The 20479-nt window shown below is 46.0% G+C and overlaps 1 protein-coding gene across 2 annotated transcripts in view; it reads right to left on the bottom strand.

Moving 5' to 3' along the window:
- WNT7B (Wnt family member 7B) overlaps nt 1-20479 on the bottom strand; it is a 145995-nt gene that overhangs the window by 28550 nt on the left and 96966 nt on the right. For both annotated transcript variants that reach the window (XM_060254235.1, XM_060254234.1), the window contains exon 2: nt 11627-11853. In XM_060254235.1, coding sequence (XP_060110218.1) covers nt 11627-11853 — 227 coding nt within the window. The remainder of the gene's footprint in view (nt 1-11626; nt 11854-20479) is intronic.

Here is a 20479-nt window from a genome sequence, read left to right as displayed (position 1 = left end):
AGGCAAGTGAGAAGCAGAACTGGTTTGCCATGGCCTTCCTCTGCAGAGACTCCCTTGTGGGTCTCCCTTCCAAGTATTGACCCTGTTCAGATCCTGTGATCTGATGAGATCAAACTATACTGTGCAGCCTCCCTTCCCAAAATGTTATTAAGGACAGAACAAATGAGTTGGATGACATCTGGTGTACAGCAAGCAAGATTAGAAGGCTGGCTGTAAAATGACCCACCATCACCGTCATTTTCCTAAAAGGTGTCCACCGTGTCCCTGTGTAGAGCCCACTCCAAATCACTCTTGCCTCTGACCCCCTAACCTTCCTTCCAACGTGCCATGGAAACGCTTGTCCATTTCTACATCCATCCTTTAAGTTGTTTGTCTTTTAAAGGAAACTGTCTTTTAAAAAACTGCAAAACTCCTCCAGGGACTGAGGGAAGAGGCAATGGATGACCGACCTCCCAGGTGCCAGTTCTGACTTCTGCTGCTGCAAAGCTACAGATCAGGCTTCAGAGAGCTGCTCCTAAAAGCCACCCAAGACCCTGCTTGGGGGAACCCAAATGCACACTTATGCCCAGCCTGGGCTACTACCAAGCCAGGTAGCAACAAGCGATGCAAGTGATGAATGACAAAATGCCTCAAACTGGCCCTACCCTGCAGAGCCTGCTTAAACTCATTGAACTGTAAGATGGCCCTTTTCCAGGGACAAGACACAATGGGCCAGTCTGCAGGAGGGAATATTCCTGGGGAAGGGCTGTGGCTCAGTGGCTGAGCATCTGCTTGGCATGCAGAAGGTCCCAGGTTCAGTCCCTGGAACCTCCAGTTAAAAAGACCAGGCAATAGGTGATGGGAAAGACTCCTGCCTGAGACACTGGAGAGCCATTGCCAGTCTGAGTAGACAACGCTGACCCCGATGGCCGTTATATTCAGTGTAAGGCTGATTCGTGGGTTTCTTAGAGAATTTTTTTTTAAATGAGACTCTCTTACATCAGTGGGAAAGCAATGTTCCCTCTAAGCTGTGGAGTCTTGTGAGCAAAATTCTACTTCGTGAGCTACTGGCATTAATGTTGTGAGCTACTGCAGAAATTAATTTGCTGCGGGCCCATTCTTCCTGAGCGAAGACAAAAATGTGTGAGCCAGAGGCTAAAAAACTGTGAGCTAGCTCACGCTAACTTAGCTTAGAGGGAACACTGGTGGGAAGCATGCCCCTTCCTTTGTTTTCTCTGCTTTGCTTCCCTTATCTCATCACAGGCAACATGATAATGAGCCCGGTTTCTTCTCTCTCCATGAACTAGTCACTAAGGAGAGTTTTCCAGCTTCCAAGCTGTCTAACAATGAAGGCATGAATGTCACTGCTTGTCTGCCTTCCAGCTGATTTACTGCTTCCAGGACACTGAAAGAAACACCATTCCTTCCTTCCGACCAGTGTTCCCTCTAAGCTGAGTTAGCGTGAGCTAGCTCACAGGTTTTTAGTCTCCAGCTCACACATTTTTGTCTTCGCTCAGGAAGGATTATCCCAGAGCATACTAATTTAAGCAGTAGCTCACCACTTTAATGCCAGTAGCTCACAAAGTAGAATTTTTGCTCACAAGACTCTGCAGCTTAGAGGGAACATTGCTTCCGATGGGGCCACTTAGCATTGCCTCAGCTTGCTGGCTGTAGGGTGCATGATCCTATGGGGCTGAAATCATTTCAGTTTTCCTTTATTATGTATTCCAGTAAGTGTGAAACTTAGCCTGACAGTGGCTTGTGCAAAAGTCAAAACACTGTCTTGGTTCTATCAGGGCAAGGTGAGTGTTTTCACCCTAATTTGGCTTTTGCTTTTATTCAAAGAATGGCCACTCTGCTTAGCGGTTTCAGTCTTAGCAGGGCTTTTTTTGAGCAGGAACGCCCAGGAATACAGTTCCGGCTGGCTAGGTGTCAAGGGGTATGGCCTAATATGCAAATGAGCTCTTGCTAGGCTTTTTCTCCTAAAAAGCCACATGCAAAACAATGATGATGTCAGGGGGTGAGGCCTAATACGCAAATGAGTTCCTGCTGGGCTTTTGCTACAAAAACAGCCCTGAGTCTTAGAACATATGAGGCTGCCTCTGAATCCGATCGTTGGTCCATTCGACCTAACTTTATCTACTCTAACTGGCAGGCCCTGCCCGTCCACTAGGCAGACTAGGTGATTGCCTAGGGCGCCGGCCTTCTGGGGGCGCTGAATTGGGTGCCCTCCATGTGATTCAGTGATGTTATCAGTGCGGGGGGGGGGCACCAGAAGTTAGCCTTGCCTAGGGTGCCAGACAGTCTAGGGCTGGCCCTGCTTATTGGCCACTGGCTCCCCAGGGTCTCAAACCAGCTGCCTCAGATCTTTTAAACTTGACATACCTACCAATGCTTTTAAAATTGTCTTTGCCTGAATTTCTGCCCAGATTTTAAATGTTTAATTACCTAGTCTTGTTTCTAATAAAAAGAAGAGATGGGTTTTATACCCCGTTTTCCTCTCCCTTAGGGAGTCTCCAAGCAGCTTCTAATCCCCTTTCCCTTCCTCTCCCCACAACAAGCATCTTGTTGGGGCTGAGAGAGTTCTGAGAGGACTGTGTCTGGCCCAACGTCACCCAAAAGGTTTCAGACGGAGGAGGAGTGGGGAAGTAAACCTGGGTCTCCAGATTAGAATCCACTGCTCTTAACCACTGCAGTGGGCTGGCTCACAAAGAGGAGCTGATAAATTCAGAAATCTCATTTTGAAAGAGTTTGCTCAGTGCAAAGATAACCTGGAGGCAAAGCGTGGATTAATCTTTGCTTTTTCCTTTGCAGCACAGAAAGCTGGAAGTGCAAATCCTCCCAGCGGGAGATATTCTTATGGACTGGCTGGTGGCAGCGGTTAATACCCAGAGAGAAGCTGGCATTTCACTGGAAGTAAAGGAAAGGGGCAGTTGTGCTGGATGAAGACAACAGCAGACAGCAGTGTTCCCTCTAAGCTGAGTTAGCGTGAGCTAGCTCATGGATTTTTAACCTCCAGCTCACAGATTTTTGTCTTAGCTCAGGAAGGATGGCCCCAGAGCACACTAATTGATGCAGTAGCTCACAACATTAATGCCAGTAGCTCCCAACTTTCATGCTGGTAGCTCACAAAGTAGAATTTTTGCTCACAAGACTCTGCAGCTTAGAGGGGACACATGCAAACAGGAGGCTTTTCTAAGTTTCCAGGACCAAGAGGTCATGGGACTTGCAAGTTCATTCCTTCACGGCCCCCAATTTGTTTGCAGGTTGCAACCAGTGCAGTTCAATGCTGGGCAAACCATTTGTTTTCAAAGAATTTGCTTGTGTTCCCAATTGTGCAGAATAAGCCAACTGTACATGTACCTTCTCCTACTGCTTTCCCATGGCTTCCGCCTCAGTACCAGTATCCCTTCTGCCCCCATCTTATTGTTGGCCACATTCTTTAGGTACACAAAATAGCTAGTCACTTCCCAAATGACTGCCTCACTCATTTGTCATTAATGGCAAAGCCAAGTCAACCAGATAGATCTGGAACACACACTAACTTGTGGGAATCGTAGTCTTACCCTCCCCCTACACACTCTATGTCCTGACTGCAGAGAGGATGAATGGCAAGGGGGCAAACGATAAGGTCATTTGAATGGCCTGATTATGACTATGGGTAAGACATGCCTTCACTGGCAACTGAGAAAGGTCCATATGCCAACTGCACAGGTGCAAAAAGCTGCCACAAGCTTCAATGCATAGGTTTCCTGCGTAGCTTAGTTATCAAGATATAAAAGAAGGTAAAGGTGCTGTGCAAGCACCATTCATTTCCAACTCTGGGGTGACATTGCATCATGTTTTCTTGGCATACTTTTTTTTATGGGGTGGTTTGTCATTGCCTTCCGCAATCATCTACACTTCCTCCCCCCAGCAAGCTGGGTACTCATTTTCCTGACCTTGGAAGGATGGAAGGCTGAGTCAACCTTGAGCCGGCTACCAGAACCCAGCTTCCACCGGGATTGAACTCAGGTCAGTATTGCAGCTTACCACTCTTCACCATGGGGCTCTTTATCAAGCTCTACTGGTAGCTTATTTAATATTTAGAAAATGCAGATGCCACCTCTCCAGAGACCTGCTCAAGGCAGCTCACAGAGTAAACTGAACTGACTAGCTGGACAGTGCAAAAGGAGGCATTTCTTTCAAGTCCCTTGGCCCAAGGCATTTAGGGCCTTAAAAGTAAGACCAAGACTTTGAATTGTGCCAGAAACAACTGGGCAGTCAGTGCAAATCTTCCAGCAAGGGAGCAATACAATTCCTGTATTCCTCTCCCAACAATAGCCTGGCTACTACATTTTGGACAAGCTGGATCTTTTTCAAAGGTAGCCCTGCACAGAGTGGATTACTGTAATCTATCTTGAAGGTGATCAGAGCAGGGATCACCATGGCTAGATCACACTTTTTGAGGGATGCCCAAACCTTATGCAGAAGATCTTGCAGAAACTTCTACCAGATGCACAAGCACAAAGATGCTCCTTGAGCAGTTCTGCTCCAATTCAAACTGCTCCGATTCAACACATTAAGCTCAGCAGGTGAGTTGATGAGAGGTTTGACTCAGGTACAGACAACAGTTTGATCATGGTGGATTCAAATAATACGTACATTTTTTTTTTGTGCCACTTCATAGCATCCCAGATACTAAATACAGAGACCAGTGTGGTGTAGTTGTTAAGAGCCACAAACTCGAATCTGGGTAACTGATTTCGATTCCTCACTCTTCCAACTACTCCATCTGAAGCCAGCTGAGTTCTCTCACCTTGGGCCAGTCAGGGTTCTGTCAGAACTCCCTCAGCCCCAACTGCCTCACAAGGTGCCTGTTGTGGGGAGAGGAAGGGAAGTGATTGTAAACCACTTTGAGATTTCTTAAAGGTACAAAAAAGCAGGGTATAAAAACTAACTCTTCCTCCTCCTCTTCTTCTTTCTCCTCCTCCTCTTCTTCTTCCTCCTCCTCCTCTTCTTCCTTCTCCTCTTCCTCATCCTCTTCTTCCCCCTCCTCTTCTTCTTCCTCCTCCTCCTCTTTCTTCCTTGCAAAATGTGGTGTTCCTATGAATACCTATTTTGTTCTCTTTCTTCTCTTCCAAATTGTTTCCATCTTCCTGTCTTCTTTGCTTCCCCCCCTCCTTTCACTGTGTATTTATTGGATTAAGTACAAACAAATCAAGACATATCCTCTCATAATAAATCCACACAGGTTTTTACAATAAACATACCATCAACCTGACATTAACAAAACCCATTAAAAACGACTAAATAACAGTGACAATAAAAAGCCAATCCAAAAAATGACAGTGGTGGGGGCGAGAGGAGCAAAACAAGCAGAAGTTTTTGCCTGCTGGCTGAGTCAGTTTAGGATTTCTCTGAAATTGTATCCTAACTGAGGTATAACCTCAGGATTTTTGAAGAGCTGTGTCTATACCATGGAAGCGCAAAAAAAGACTAAGAATTAGGTGCTCATTGCAAAACGCCTCATTTTTTAAAAAGTGTCCAGTTCTTATAACTTTGAAGATAAACTTGAAAAAGTAAAGTGAGATATTAGTCAAGGTTTGTGGTGTCCACCAAAGCTGCAGCCACCCATCTCTGCTTCTTCCCCTTGTCTATTAATGTGCAGTAATCCTAAAAGCAGGACTTCTTCTGATTCTCATCCATGTCACTGGCTGCCACTTTGGGACAGCTGTTGCATTTTATTTTTCTACATATTGCCAGGGAAGAGAAAAGGAGGAGATGGCACGAAGCTTCTGCCTAAAGCATGGGGGGCAAAGGGGATATGCAAATAATTATTAACGAGGGTCCAATCCAAATCACTTCAATCAGGGATCGTTTTTGTAGAAAAATAGGTGGCAGGGCTCATTACCATAACTCATTAGCATATCCCCCCCTGCCGCCAAAAGAGATCCAGCCAGCCCAAGCAGGCCTCACTTGCCTGGGGCTCTCCTGGGCTATCCCCTTCCAGTCAAAAGGCCAGAAAGCCACCCACCGCCCAAAATCACATCAGATGTGGAGAAAGGGTGGTGTGGGCTTCTCCAGAGGTTAATGAGGGCTGCTGGGGGTGTGGCACAACCCCTGTGGCTGGCTGGCTGCCTGCTCTCCTAATCCAGGGATTGTTATGCAGCTGCACCTCGTATTCAATGGACAAGGTAGGTGGAGAGGAAGAGGGGAAACCCTCAGAAAGGTTCAGGAGCTGCGCTTCTGTGAGCTCCCGCTGAATCTGAGGCCTGGCTACAATCATTTCCAATATTCGGCAGCTATAGGAAGCCTCACTGTTCAGTCTCTGTGGAGTGTGTTTTCAGTTCCCCAGGCACCAAGAGGGGCTGCAAAAAGAGTGACTCAGCAGATAGTTGCCTGGAACGGCCATCATCTCACCAGAACCACTGTCAGATATTACTAGTGAACAGGCCCACCCTAACTGGCACTTCTACATACAGGACTTCCAATTCCACCTCCCGCCCACAATCATTGTACCACCTCAGACTATGGGATGGGTTTCTGATTATGTATTTCCACAGGTCGTCTGGGCATGAGCTATTTTCTTATCTGGGGCAAGGATAAAGTTTTGCTGGCACCTATTGGTAAGAAGGCAGACAAGGCTGCTCAGATGGGGAGGGGCCTAGTTTCCCCCACACATGCATACACCATAGACCAGAGGTGTTGAGCTCATTTGTTACAAGGGCTGAATCTGACATAAATGTCACTTTGTCCAGCCCAGCCATGTGTGCCATAAAATGTAACGCAAGGGACCAGAGATGTAAACTTTATAAAGATTATTTCAGATGCCAAATGGCAATAGCAGGTTTGATTGGATTAGGTGTGATACACAGAGGGGGAACAGGCATGGAGATATCAGCATTGGTAATGAAACAGGAAACCTATGTCTCAGTTTGGTCCAGGAAGATTCAATCGGTCCAGGGGAATGCAAAGAATAAACAAAAATAAGTCTAAAGTGAGCAGTTATTCACAAAAGTTCATACCCTGTGTTGTGTCCAGGAAAGGTTAAACCCTCCAATTGTTTGGGAAGTGGGCGGAGTTTGGGTATATTTGCTGAGGCCTGAGTGTTTATGCATGTGTTTCCTGAATTCACTAATAAAATGAGCTGATCACTAAGTCAAGTGTCTGCCTATGTAACAAACCCAGTACATAATAATGGTAAAGGTAGTCCCCTGTGCAAGCACCAGTCATTTCCGACCCATTGGATGACGTCGCATCACGATGTTTTCATGGCTGACTTTTTTATGGGGTGGTTTGCCATTGCCTTCCCCAGTCATCTACACTTTCCCCCCGGCAAGCTGGGTACTCATTTTACCAACCTCGGAAGGATGGAAGGCTGAGTCAACCTTGAGCCAGCTACCTGAACCCAGCTTCTGCCAGGATCAAACTCAGGCTGTGAGCAGAGCTTAGGACTGCAGTACTGCAACTTTACCACTCTGCGCCATGGGGCTGATACTAGTACATAATACTCTACCACAAATTTTGTTAGTCATAAAGGTACTACTGGACTCTTATTCTTTCTACTGCTATTGGAACCCACGACATTCAAACCCAATGTGGGAACATTTAAACTTTCCAGGACATTCAGTTGCTGACCTAAGAATAGCAGTTCTCTTACAAAAGAATTTCAAAGGGAGATTAGAAAGAGAGGCTGCTGAATTGCAACTGATTATGAAGCTCAAGACAATGCATCCTCCTGGACTGAACTGAAATCTAGGTTTCCTCTCTCATTACCAATGCCTGCTATTGTCACTTGGCATTTGAAATCACTTCACTCTCCAAGGACACATAGATCACATTCTAGCTGTATCTGAGGAAGTGAGCAGTAACTCATGAAAGCTCATGCCCTGCCACAGATTTTGTGAGTTGTTAAGGTGCTACTGGACTCTTGCTCCTTTCCAATAATAAAGATTGCAACCTGTGCTGTTAGGTTTCTTTCCCACCCCCCACCCCAGTCTGTTAGAAATGTAAAGTGGGATCTCTCTCTTTCCAATTTTGCACACAGCTTACCCCGCAGTCACGTTCCTCTTCTCTGCGCAGCGTCCATCGGATTTCCCACTATCTGCACCGGAGTTACAGAAAGTGTCGCGGCTTTCGCGTAGCAAACATGAACCACTAAAACCCGGTTTACGTTTGCTATGCGAAAGCCACGGCACTTCCTGTAACTCCGGTGCAGATAGTGGGAAATCCGACGGACACTGTGCAGAGAAGAGGAGCGTGACCGCAGGGTAAGCTGTGTGCGAAATCGGTCACTCTCTCTCTCTCTCTCTGGATCTTTCACTCCTTCTCCCTCCCCCCTCCCTCTGAAGAAGTGTGCTTGCACATGAAAGCTTATACCTGGAATAAAATGTTGTTGGTCTTAAAACTGCCAAGGGACTCTCTCTTTCTCTCCCCTTTCTCCTCCCTCACTTCTTTCCCAAAGGATGGAGAGAAGCACTCAGCCAATCCAGGGAAGGGAGGCTTGGCTTTCTTTCTCTCCTCTGGAAAGCAGGAAGCAGGAAAGAGAGCTTGGCAAAAGGGAGCTGTGATGAAGGAAGCAGATGGGAGCCAGTTGCTCGCAGATTGAATAGAAGCCCTGCAGTTTAGTTTAGTTTATTCATTTATATCCCGCCCTCCCTGCCTAAGCAGGCTCAGGACGGCTCACAATTCATAATAATAAAACAACAACAATATAAAAGCATTAGACTGAAATGACACGGGCCATATGTTTGTCACCCTTGCAATAGAAAATGTATTTGCCATGCAGTGCAGTAGATCACAGAGGTAATTGCTTTTCTTACATTAATTTTTATGCAGAACTGGCTGTAAAGATCAGGAAGGATAGAGGCAGGGGCTGAAGTGCCACCCCCTTCCCAAACACAAACACGTACTAGATGAGATGTGAAAGATGAAAGATGAGAAAGGATCCAACTATTCAGTACCACCCAAGGGAGCAGTGAGGAAGATTTCTGAGGTCAATTAATCATATGTCTGTAAGAAATTCTTCCATGCGGCTAAAAGTAAAATAGGCATTACTGGGTTTTGATTCTGCAGCTATGCAAATGCCATTATTGGCCTGTCATGCATGCCATTCTTCTGTGACTGGAGATATGGAGAACTGAACCTAGAACCAAATATTGAAGCTAGAACAGATGTCCAGTATGCGTTCTGCCACTGAATTAAATCTCTGACTTAAGGCAAACCCATAATCACAAAAGCAGAAGGTTCCTTGCTTTAATCCTGTAATCATTCTTCTGTAACATTTTCTTGTTGGAAAATACAGCTTTGAGAATCATGTATTCCATTTGACTTAGCCAGAAGGTGTTCACGATTCTGTTTTCCCATCTATTATTGTTCCTCTGGTTTCATATCTCTATAATTAACCTTCTGCTTCAAATGAACCGCCAGTCTCAAAGCAAAACACAGCTGAAATTGACATGTTTAGTCTGAATTTGGTTTAATCCATAAAAACCCAACAAACACCACATCAATCAGAATCAGAAGTTTCTGGAAGCTCTTCAGGTTCACCGAACAAGTTCATGAACTTTATGAATATTTTGTTACATGCCCAACCCTTTTACATAGATAAAGCTGACATTAACTGTTCACTTGGGAGCATAACTATTTGAATACGAAGACCACTTCCTTCCAGTTAACATGGTCCATTTCCCTGTTAGTTAGGACTTCAATCCATTCCAAACTCACGGGTTCCCCAAGCTGTGTGATAAGCCATCCAAAACCACTTGATAGTGCCAATGTGGTCTTAATATCATATAGAAGTTTGCTTCTCATGAGTTTACCAATGTTCGGAATGCTGCTCTGAAATTTTACTAGACTTATTTTAAAAGTCTTTTGATTTAAAAAAAAATTCAGATGCGTTCTCTGAACAGACCCCTCCCCCAGTTTTTTTTTAATGGCTTTCCACAAATGTTTAGTGGAAAATTTAGGAGTACAGTCCAATGAAGATCCAACTTGCACATCTAAGTTTTGTTTATTTTGGTGAAGGACAATTAAGCACAGGAGGTGGTGGCGGCCACAAGCATGGCCACCTTCAAGAGGGGTTTAGTTAAAAATATGGAGCAGAGGTCCATCAGTGGCTATTAGCAACAGTGTGTGTGTGTGTGTGTGTGTGTGTGTATATATATAAAAAAATTTGGCCACTGTGTGACACAGAGTGTTGGACTGGATGGGCCATTGGCCTGATCCAACATGGCTTCTCTTATGTTCTTAAGCACTTCCTTCATTGAAGTCAATGGGACTCAAAAGTGCTGGGATCACATAACCCTAGTGGATGGGGTGTTCATATTGGATATGATGAGGATAAAACGGGAGCCCTCACATGCTGCCTTGTGCTTTTTGTAGAGGAGACAGAAGCAAAAGAGACAAATACAATGCATAATGGGTAGGGAATGAACAGGCTCATGAACTAAAGTTTGTGATTAATTTTGGTGGGTTCATGGGTCACAAAGTGAAGTTCATAGCAGGTCAACCAGCATGAACTTTCCAAGAAATTTCAAGCTGATTGTGGAGATTTGTGCCAGTTTGTGAATGGATACATTTCCGGACAGGCTGTCTCTGCTCAGTCTAATTGTTTACACAACTTCAAAACAATGGAGTGGTGGAACTTGGAGGGCATGTAGAAGAGTGTCCAGAGGAGGTCCTCTATGACTTTGAAATCTCTAGCTTGCACAGGCTCCATTCTATATACCCTTGAACTGCCTGAACTTGCATCTATCAAAATAATTATCTGCCAATGTTCTAAAAAAATTAGGTAAAGGTAGTCCCCTGTGCAAACAACAGTAGTTTCCGACTCAGGGGTGATGTCGCATCAGATGTTTTCATGGCAGACTTTTTAACGGGGTGGTTTGCCATTGCCTTCCCCAGTCATCTACACTTTCTCCCCAGCAAGCTGGGTACTCATTTTACTGACCTCAGAAGGATGGAAGGCTGAGTCAGCCTTGAGCCAGCTACCTGAACCCAGCTTCTGCTGGGATCAAACTCAGGTCGTGAGCAGAGAGCTCGGACTGCATTACAATGACAGAGAATCCACCCTCCAAAGTAGCCATTTTTTTTCAGGGGAACTGATAGAGTTCCCAACCTCCTGAAGGCGGGATTTTCCCCAATTTTGGGGCCTCCAACTTGCCAGCAGAGGATTGGCTGGTGGGGGGAACTCCACTCCCGAAGAGCTCCATCAGCACCTAACATGCCCAGTGAAATGACATCACCTGGAAGTGACACAATCACGCTGGGCGCATCACGGAGGGGACACTGTAGTATTTTGGTTAAAAAAAACCTCTATGGTGCCATAGATTTTTTTAACCAAAATACCAGAGTGTCCCAGTGTGATGACATCACTTCTGGGTGATGTCATTGTGCTGTGCACACTTCATGTACATGAGGGAAGTCCCCCCACCAGCAGCCAGGCGAGACCCAGCAACCCTAGGAACTGATCTTTGTAGTCTGGAGATCAGCTGTAAAAGCAGGAGGCTTTCAGGCCCCACCTGGAGGTTGGCACCCCTAGCTGTGCATGCAGTGCTGCTAGCTGCCCCAGAAGCAGATGTTGAATGTACATGACTCTGGGACAGACCAAAAGGCAAATGGCCATAGCTGTTTGTATTCGATTTTAGATTAACAAATCTCTTACCTACTCGAAGCTCTTGTCCGAAGACTGTTTTCTCTCCCAGTGCTGAGCAGTTCCACCTGCCATATCGGAACTGGTACTGGCATTCATTGATTCCCATCTGAGCCCCTTCTCCGATCACTATGATGGCATCAGGACGGCTCTGGCAGATTGCTCGTTGCCGAGGGGCCAACCCTGGGATTTTGTTGCAAATGATGTTTGCTCCTAAAGCCACCACAGATGACAAAGCTCTGCAGAGAAGCAGAAAAGAAGCGTTAGAGCTAATGGAGGCCATTAATTCCATTTCCTTGATAGCATACCATGCCGGACAAGGCAACGGGCCACAAGCAAAAGGGTTGGAAGGAGCGCCTATAATTACAGACACTTATCCCAACCTCTTTGGTCTGGCAATTGGGCTGGAAACCTTGCATGACTTTCGGTAATGCCCGGTTTCACTCGGCCCAGTTACCACATGTGCAATCCCTTTCACAGAATGCTGGCACTTCTAGCCTCTGTCTGCCATCAAACCAGGAAGTGAGGAAACAGACATTAAAGATTTTAGGGGATTTTGGAGATGATGGTTGAAGTGTCCATTGAGTTAAATGGAGACTGGCTCCACCTGGATGGAGAACACTTTCAAGCCAGGACAAGCCTCTGAGTTTGAAACCGCAACATAAAGGAAAGAAGCAGCAGAGAATGACTATTAGACCGACATTTGCGCTCATTATTATACACATGAGGTGCTGAATGATTAATAGCAGCCGGGAAGCAAACATTTCAGAGTCAGGTTTGGGTTCCCCCCCCCTCCCCTCCCTGTTCTGGAAAATGGTTTGGAACAGTTCTAAAAAAATGAAACTCTAAAACACGTAGAATGTGTAAAGGCACATTTTGCCAACATTGTAATCAAAGCATTTGTAATTTTGTTCAAGCTTTTGCATACAGCTCAGCAAGTCACAAATCGGGGGTTGCAGTCCAGGTCAAAAACCTGGGAGCCCTGTTGTTGACTGAAGTGGGATCTGGGCCACACCTTCACACAAACACACATGAAGCTGTTTTATAATGAATCAGACATTGGTCCATCAGGGTCAGTATTGTCTACTTAGACTGTCAGCGGCTCTCTGAGGTCTCAGGTAACGGTCTTTCAATCACCTGCTGCCAGATCTTTTCACTGGAGATGGCAGGGATTGAACCTGGGGTCTTCTGCGTGCCAAGCAGATGCTCTACCACTGAGTCACAGCCCCTTCCATCTTCCTTTTATAGCCCCTTGAACTTGCGGGTCTGAAACCAATGGAGCCACTGATCCCAAGTCAGAGCTCACTGGCTTGCCTGAAGCCACCAAAAAGTTCATGACATAGACGAGTCTGAATTGGGGACTTCTGCTAGGGTTGCCAACTCCCGGTTTAGCAATATCAGGAGATTTGGGGGTAGAGCCTGGGAGAGTGGAGTTAAGGGAGAGGAGTGTCCTTGGTAGGGTATAAAACTATGAAATCCACCTACCAAATCAGGTATTTTCTCCAGGAGAAGTGAAATAAATATTTATTTTAAACATTTATTTCACTTCTCCTGGAGAAAACGGCTGCTTTGGAAAGTGGACTGCATAGTGATGTATGTTGTCTGGAGGATGGCAGCTTGAGACTTCTCTGGTTCAAAAGTTACCCTCTGGCCTAGAGTTAGCTTGCTGCCCCAGATAACGCCTCCAGCTCTGATCCTTGGGCATAATTTTCGAGATCAGCAGGAAAATAAATGTTAATCTTTGATAACAATCAGATCGGATTCCAAAGCATTGCTGCAATGCCTGCCTCAGTGACTAACTTAGTACAAAAATAATATTTGCCAATCGACTCTCTTAACAATGAATGCCAATGGAGCACACTTCAAGATGGCTCACGCACTAAACCACAACGGAATGTGGAGATTCAGGCAAGGCAGAGCCTGAGAGACGTGTGGCAGGGAAGGCAGCTGTCATTCAAACAGAGCTGAAGTTCAGTTTTTGTTCGGCCCAACAAATCTACGTTCAGTTTGCTCAAAACGCAAATGCTAACAAAAAGCTAGAAGTACAAACACTATAGGGTCCTTTTTAAGATGCAGAGCTCAACCACCTGACTTTAGACAGCTTTGCCAGTTCCCCCTTTATTCCTGGTAATAATTCATGGGGACATCTTGACAGGGCTTTTTTGTAGCAGGGAAGTCCTTTGCATAATAGGCCACACCTCCCTGATGTAGCCAATCCTCCAAGAGCTTACAGTAGGCCCTGTAAGAAGAGCCCTGCAAGCTCTTGGAGGATTGGCTACATCAGGGAGGTGTGGCCTAATATGCAAATCAGCTCCTGCTACAAAAAAAGCCCTGCCTCTTGATCTTTAGAGCATGGTCCAGATGGTCAGCTGGCTCCCATGAACACCTGCAGCCTGTTGCTGGGGCAGCTCCTGGTATTGGAGGGGAAAGGGTAATATCAATACACTGTCCATTCCTCCACTCCACAGGGCACTGCTGCTTACTTGCCTGTTCCTATCCCTCTGGGCAACAGGCTTCCTAAAGGCATTGGCAGCGACAGCCAAGTGGGTAAGCAACAGAGTGGCTATGGTGTTTATGAGCTGCTCTCTCTGCTGCTTACTCACGAGGCTTATCTTCCTTGAGGTGGTGGTTCCTAGAAGCCACAATGATGTGTCTGAGTGGGCATCCCAGGCTTCTGACCCAAATCAGCCCCTGGGCACCTGGAAACTGACTTCCCAGCCTGGAACTCCAGGAATATGTCTGATCCAAAGTCCTTAAGGGGGCCATACACACCCCATGTGGACTTCGTGAATCAGCCCACACTAGAATGGTGTAGATCATCCAACAAGTTGACCAAGGCAATTTTTGTCTCATAACAAGGATCCAGGTCATCAGTTCCTTCCACTCGTGTATGACTGCACTCAGAAATGGCAAGTTGGAAAGGCATTCAGCAATCATGTCAAAAGGGAGCAGAGGTGGCTTGGGCTGCATAATAGTAAATCCTTTCTTTGCAAGAATGGATGAGGCAAAAGCACACTTACGTATTATTAGACTGCTTTCTTTTTTGGTAGTGCATAGTAATGGACACAGGGAGATAATTTTAAATAATCTGCAACTGAGATAGAGTGGAACAAACAACAAAGACAACTTCCAGAACCCTAAGGGGTGTCAAATTTATGGCACACGGGTTACAACTAGCCCACCCAGGGCTTTAATCAGTCCCATGGCTCTTGTCTCCCCCCCTTTCTCCCCTCCTGTCCTTACCCTTTGAAGCTCCAAGGCTGACAAAGTTCCCTGTAAAATATCACCCTTTGACTGTGGGTTCCCACATTACAGTACTCACTTAGCACCAGTTCTAAGGTCCATTCAGCAGAGACAAGCTGGCTCAAAACATCAGCCCTGGATTTGCAAGGAGATAACTCCAGCAAGCAGCAGCTCCAACTGACCATACAAATGCTGGAAAGTGAAACTGCTTTATTGAAACACATTGTAGCACAGACAAAGTGGCAAGGAAAATGCGGAATGGATTTTCCATTAAGGTTTCTGGGCCCAGATAGACTACTCCCAGAGGACCATACATTTGACACCCCTGATCTAGAGTATGCTTGTTACACCCTTCAAAGTCCACTGGAGTCAACCCTACTTAGGGCAGCACTAAATGGCCTTAACTTATTTTAACTTGGCCTTGGGAATCACAGGTAAGCTCCCAGTGATCTTATTAAATGAGTCAATATTTTCTTGATTTCGAAACAGATTTAGAATATATCAGTTACATACATACACAGAGAGAGAGAGAAAGAGAGGGCTTTTTTTAGCAGGAACACACAGGAACACAATTCTGGCTGGCTTGGTGTCAGGGGGTGTGGCCTAATATGCAAATGAATTCCTACAATTCCTGTGTGAAACAGTAGTGATGTCAGGGGGGGTTGGCTTAATATGCAAATGAGTTCCTGCTGGGCTTTTTCTATAAAAAAGCCATACACACACATTATTCCATTTCTTTTTTAAAAGAGTCCTACAAAAAGTCACCTTCTTCATCTCCCTGCCGCTCAACCTTCTTTCCAATCCACCCTCCAGCTCCATTTTTAGCTCTTAAATTGTTGCTGCAATTTACGGCCAGCAGAAATGCTGAGTCATGAGACCGAGGTTTGGATAATTCTGTATTAAATAAATATGCCCGGCAGAATTTCAGGCTTCTTCTTAAGCTGTTCCTTGTGGGCTTCCTCATTTCATTTGTCACACATTCTAATAGGATCCGTTGCACATTTGAGTCTTGGCAAACTGCGCTACATCTGTACTCAGATTTGAGAGTGTTTTGCTTTGTAACAGCTAAGAACAGATTAACATGCTATATATTGGGTATTGCTGTTTGTTTAATTTTTCTTTATGGTGAAATATCTCTGGGTTGTTTTTTTTTAATCACAGGAAACCCTGAATGGCATGGCATGGCGTGTGACCCCATTGCACTGTGAAAACACTCCAGCCCATGCTCTTCTGGGTAAAATGCGCAGGGCCACTCAATAAGAATGAGTGGCTGATAAAGACTGCCCAGTTTCCTCAGGAGTGATTTCTCTCCTGCCCCACAAGCTTCACACATTACAATCCAGAGTTACTCAAGTCAAAACTCATTAAAATCCGTGAGCTTAGAGTGGGGGTAACACTGCACAGGGCGGCACTGTTCGTGTTGCAAACAGAAGCTGACCTAAAAGGGAAGGTTGGGACGTTGCAGGTTTAGTCATTCTCATTCTGTAATAGCCAAGTTAAACAATCTCAGGTATTGCAGGGTGCATTTCTGTCACAAATGTTCCACTCCACAGTTTATTTGTGGAAATTGTATGTTTGAAAGGGGAAAGGCTGTGGCTGGCCACAAAGTGTCTTTTTGGAATATAAAAAGTTCCAGGTTCAGTCTCTGGCATCTACAGTTAAAAAGATCAGGCAGGAGATGGTAGGACAGACCTCCGTCTGAGACCCTGGAGAGGAACTGCCAGTCAAAGCAGACAGTACCAGGTTCAGTGGATTGATGGTCTGACTCAATGTAAGAAACCTTCATGTATCTGTTCCCTGTTTTCTTTCTTTATTTTAAATCTCTGCACATTAAATCTCTGCTCAGAGAGCCAATTTGGTGTAGTGGTTAAGTGTGTGTGGACTCTTATCTGGGAGAACTGGGTTTGATTCCCTATTCCTTCACTTACAGCTGCTGGAATGGCCTTGGGTTAGCCATAGCTGTTGCAGGAATTGTCCTTGAAAGGGCAGCTGCTGTGAGAGCCCTCTCAGCCCCACCCACCTCACAGGGTGTCTGTTATGGGGGAAGAAGATAAAGGAGATTGTGAGCCACTCTGAGTCTCTGATTCAGAGAAGGGTGGGGTATAAATCTGCAGTCTTCTTCTTCTAAAAGCTAGCTCGACAGGCAGAAGGATTCTAGCCGTGGTCTCTTCCCTGATATACTGCATTGGCTGTGATGCAGGGAGCTTTAGGAGTGGGAGAAATATTATGAGATGGCTGGAAGTGGCTTGAACAGCTCTAGCAAACTTTTATCCTTCTAAGCCCAATGAAGCCTTAGAAGTCTTAAAAAGCAAAGGTAGTCCCCTGTGCAAGCACTGAATTGTTACCAACCCATGAGGTGATGTCACATCATGACGTTTTCTTGGCAGACTTTTTACGGGGTGGTTTGCCATTGCCTTCCCCAGTCATCTACGCTTTACCCTCAGCAAGCTGGGTACTCATTTTACCAACCTCAGAAGGATGGAAGGCTGAGTCAACCATGAGCCAGCTACCTGAACCCAGCTTCTGCCGGGATTGAACGCAGGTTGTGAGGAAAGCTTGGACTGGAGTAATGCAGCTTTACCACTTTGCCCCACGTGGCTCCTCTTAGAAGCCTTGGGTAATTCCACTGAGGATGGTGCTGTCAATCACCTGGTGCTTTCCATTCCGTATTCTATAACAAGAGACACCAGCCAAATAGAGAAGTGACAGAAAGTTCTTCCCCAGCCCATAGGGCTGCCACCTCTTGGTCAGGAAACTCCTGGAGATTGTGGGGGTGGAGCCCAGAAAGGGCAGAGTTCGTGGAGGGGAAGGACTTCAGCAGCATACAATGCCATTAGGTCCACCCTCCAAAGAAGCCATTTTCTCCAGGGGAACTGATCTTGGTCATCTGGAGACTGACTGTAACAGCAGGAGAGCCCCAGGTGCCACATGGAGGTGGGCATCTCTACCAATCCAGCTGAGTGAAACATCTATTTCCAGCCATGGAGATCTGCTGCAGGTCAGAGTATACAGATCAGGTCTCAATGGACAACTCAGGGTGTGGCAGCTTTGCTGGGCAGATTCACAAAACACAAAGTCCTTGTGGCCCTCATAAGACTTCTGTGTCACCACACTTGTGCCTCACAGATGCACACGGGCTGTATTCTGATTGCAGCTGTAGCATGCATGGGGAAGGGGTTTCAGCCTTCCCCCATCCCCCCACCACACACACACCATTTTTGCAAACTGGAAATGCCCAGTGGAGCTGCTGTTAGCTTCAGTGAGAAACGGGCATGTGATGATGGTTCCATACAAATCTCCAGGCAGAGCAGAGACCAGCTCCATGGGACATTTCAGTTTACAAAAACAGCTGCGGGGGGGGAGGCATAGGACTGCCAGCTCCAGGTTGGGAAATACCTGAAGATTTTGAGGGCGGAGCCTGAGGAGGGTGGGGTTTGGGGAAGAAGAAGAAGAAGATATTGGATTTATATCCCGCCCTCCACTCCAAAGAGTCTCAGAGCGGCTCACAATCTCCTTCACCTTCCTCCCCCACAACAGACACCCTGTGAGGTGGGTGGGGCTGGAGAGGGCTCTCACAGCAGCTGCCCTTTCAAGGACAACCTCTGCCAGAGCTATGGCTGACCCAAGGCCATTCTAGCAGGTGCAAGTGGAGGAGTGGGGAATCAAACCCGGTTCTCCCAGATAAAAGTCCGCACACTTAACCACTACACCAAACTGGCTCTCCAAACTGGGAGGGGAGGGACTTCAATAGAGTATAATACAATCAAGCAGGGGTGGCCAACGGTAGCTCTCCAGATGTTTTTTGCCTACAACTCCCATCAGCCCCAGCCATTGGTCATGCTGGCTGGAGCAGATGGGAGTTGTAGGCAAAAACATCTGGAGAGCTACCATTGGCCACTCCTGCTGTAGAGGCCATCTTCCAAAGCAGCCAATTTTTGCAGATGAACTGATCTCTATCACCTGAAGATCTGTTGTTCTAATCCTAGGAGATCTCCATCTGCCACCTGGAGGATGGCAACCCAAGGCAGAATATGGCCTCTGCCTACCTCAGAAGGGCATAACTCCTGGTGCATGCATGGGCACAAAGGACTTGTGAAGGCCATGAGGATTTTGTATCAGGTAAATCAGCCCTAATAGTTTGCCAGGCCAGAATTCTTCTCTGTCTTCAAAATCTGCATATATAGGGCCATTGGTGGAGTACTGGGGTCTTACCACTGTCGGTCAAAACCAGGGGTGTCCAAACTGCAGCTGTGGAGCCACATATGGCTCTTTCACACATATTGTGCGGCTCTCAAAACCCTGGCTTGGAGCATATGTCTCTTTAAATCACTTCTCCAAGCCAGGCCAGCCAGCAGCTTGGAGAATGCACTTAAGGTTTAAGTTGCTTTCTTGCCATCTCTCCGTCCCCATCTATTTTCCTTCCTTCCTTCCTTCCTTCCTTCCTTCCTTCCTTCCTTCCTTCCTTCCTTCCTTCCTTCCTTCCTTCCTTCCTTCCTTCCTTCCTTCCTCCCTCCCTCCCTCCCTTCCTTTCTTTAAACATCTGACATTCATGTCTTGTGGCTCTCAAAATCTGACGTTTATTTTGTGTGGCTCTTACATTAAGAAAGTTTGGCCATCCCTGATCAAAACCCTCGGTCACCAAGGATGAAGAATTTATACTAGGTGTGGAATGAAGAAATGTCCCACCAGCAGAAGGGGACCTGCTCAACCCAAATCCTTTCACACGGCACTGAAAATTTACTTCATAATGACCGACAAAAAGCCTCATAATGGAATCTTTGTGAAAAAGAACCGGCAGCATATTTTGTGGTGACACAGTGACACATCTGAAATAGGATCTCACTACTGGATGGTTTATTTAATTAAGAATTCCTAAGTAAATATTTTTGAGCATACATAAGTTGCCGAGAGCTGGCAAAAGCGTTTCCCACTCAAGATTTCATCTGCATATGTTTTTATGCTTTCAATTTTGTTTTCCACTTCAGGCTTCAAGAAATCATTGTTGGCACACAGCATGATGAAATGGAAATCAAGTCAGGCCGCTCCATCAGGCCCTGTGGTGGGGCCATCCCAGTTGTGGTTCTGACTCCAGGGCAAATCTCCAACTCATGTGCCTTTTGCAGTGGAAACCATTTCTGAGGTACAGTGGAAGGAGAACACTTATTTCTTGAGAACGTTCTCATGAGATGTAAACAAAAACATATGCTCTGTAGAGAAGTAATAGAAATTAAAGGGGTTCTCTCCCTCAGTCACCTCAGCTGTGATTTTTACAGCTTACCCGGTGAGTTTATAGTGATTTTTTTTACAGATTATTCAGTGACCTGCAATGACAGTGCAGGAATTCGAACCTGGGTCTCCCAGATCCTAATGCAACCAGGACTAGTTGGCTAATCTTGATTGACAATGTTAATTTGGAACCTTGAACCTGGGTGAGAAGGGCAGGAAGCCTCTTAAATAGTGGACCCCCTTGGCCCTTCCCAGTCAGCTAGGGAATTAGCTGCCCAAACAGTAAAGCCCTGGTCCCTCCTTTAAATCTGGAAGTCCTGGAGCTGTCAACAGACTTTGAGGGAGCCCCAGGTCTCCTGAGCCATTTGGAATTACGAAGTATACCGTTTGATATGC

The sequence above is a fragment of the Heteronotia binoei genome, chromosome 14 (genome assembly GCF_032191835.1).
Source record: "Heteronotia binoei isolate CCM8104 ecotype False Entrance Well chromosome 14, APGP_CSIRO_Hbin_v1, whole genome shotgun sequence".
NCBI lineage: Eukaryota > Metazoa > Chordata > Lepidosauria > Squamata > Gekkonidae > Heteronotia > Heteronotia binoei.
Note: the sequence above shows the minus strand (reverse complement) of the source record. Positions and strands in the feature narration are given on the sequence as shown.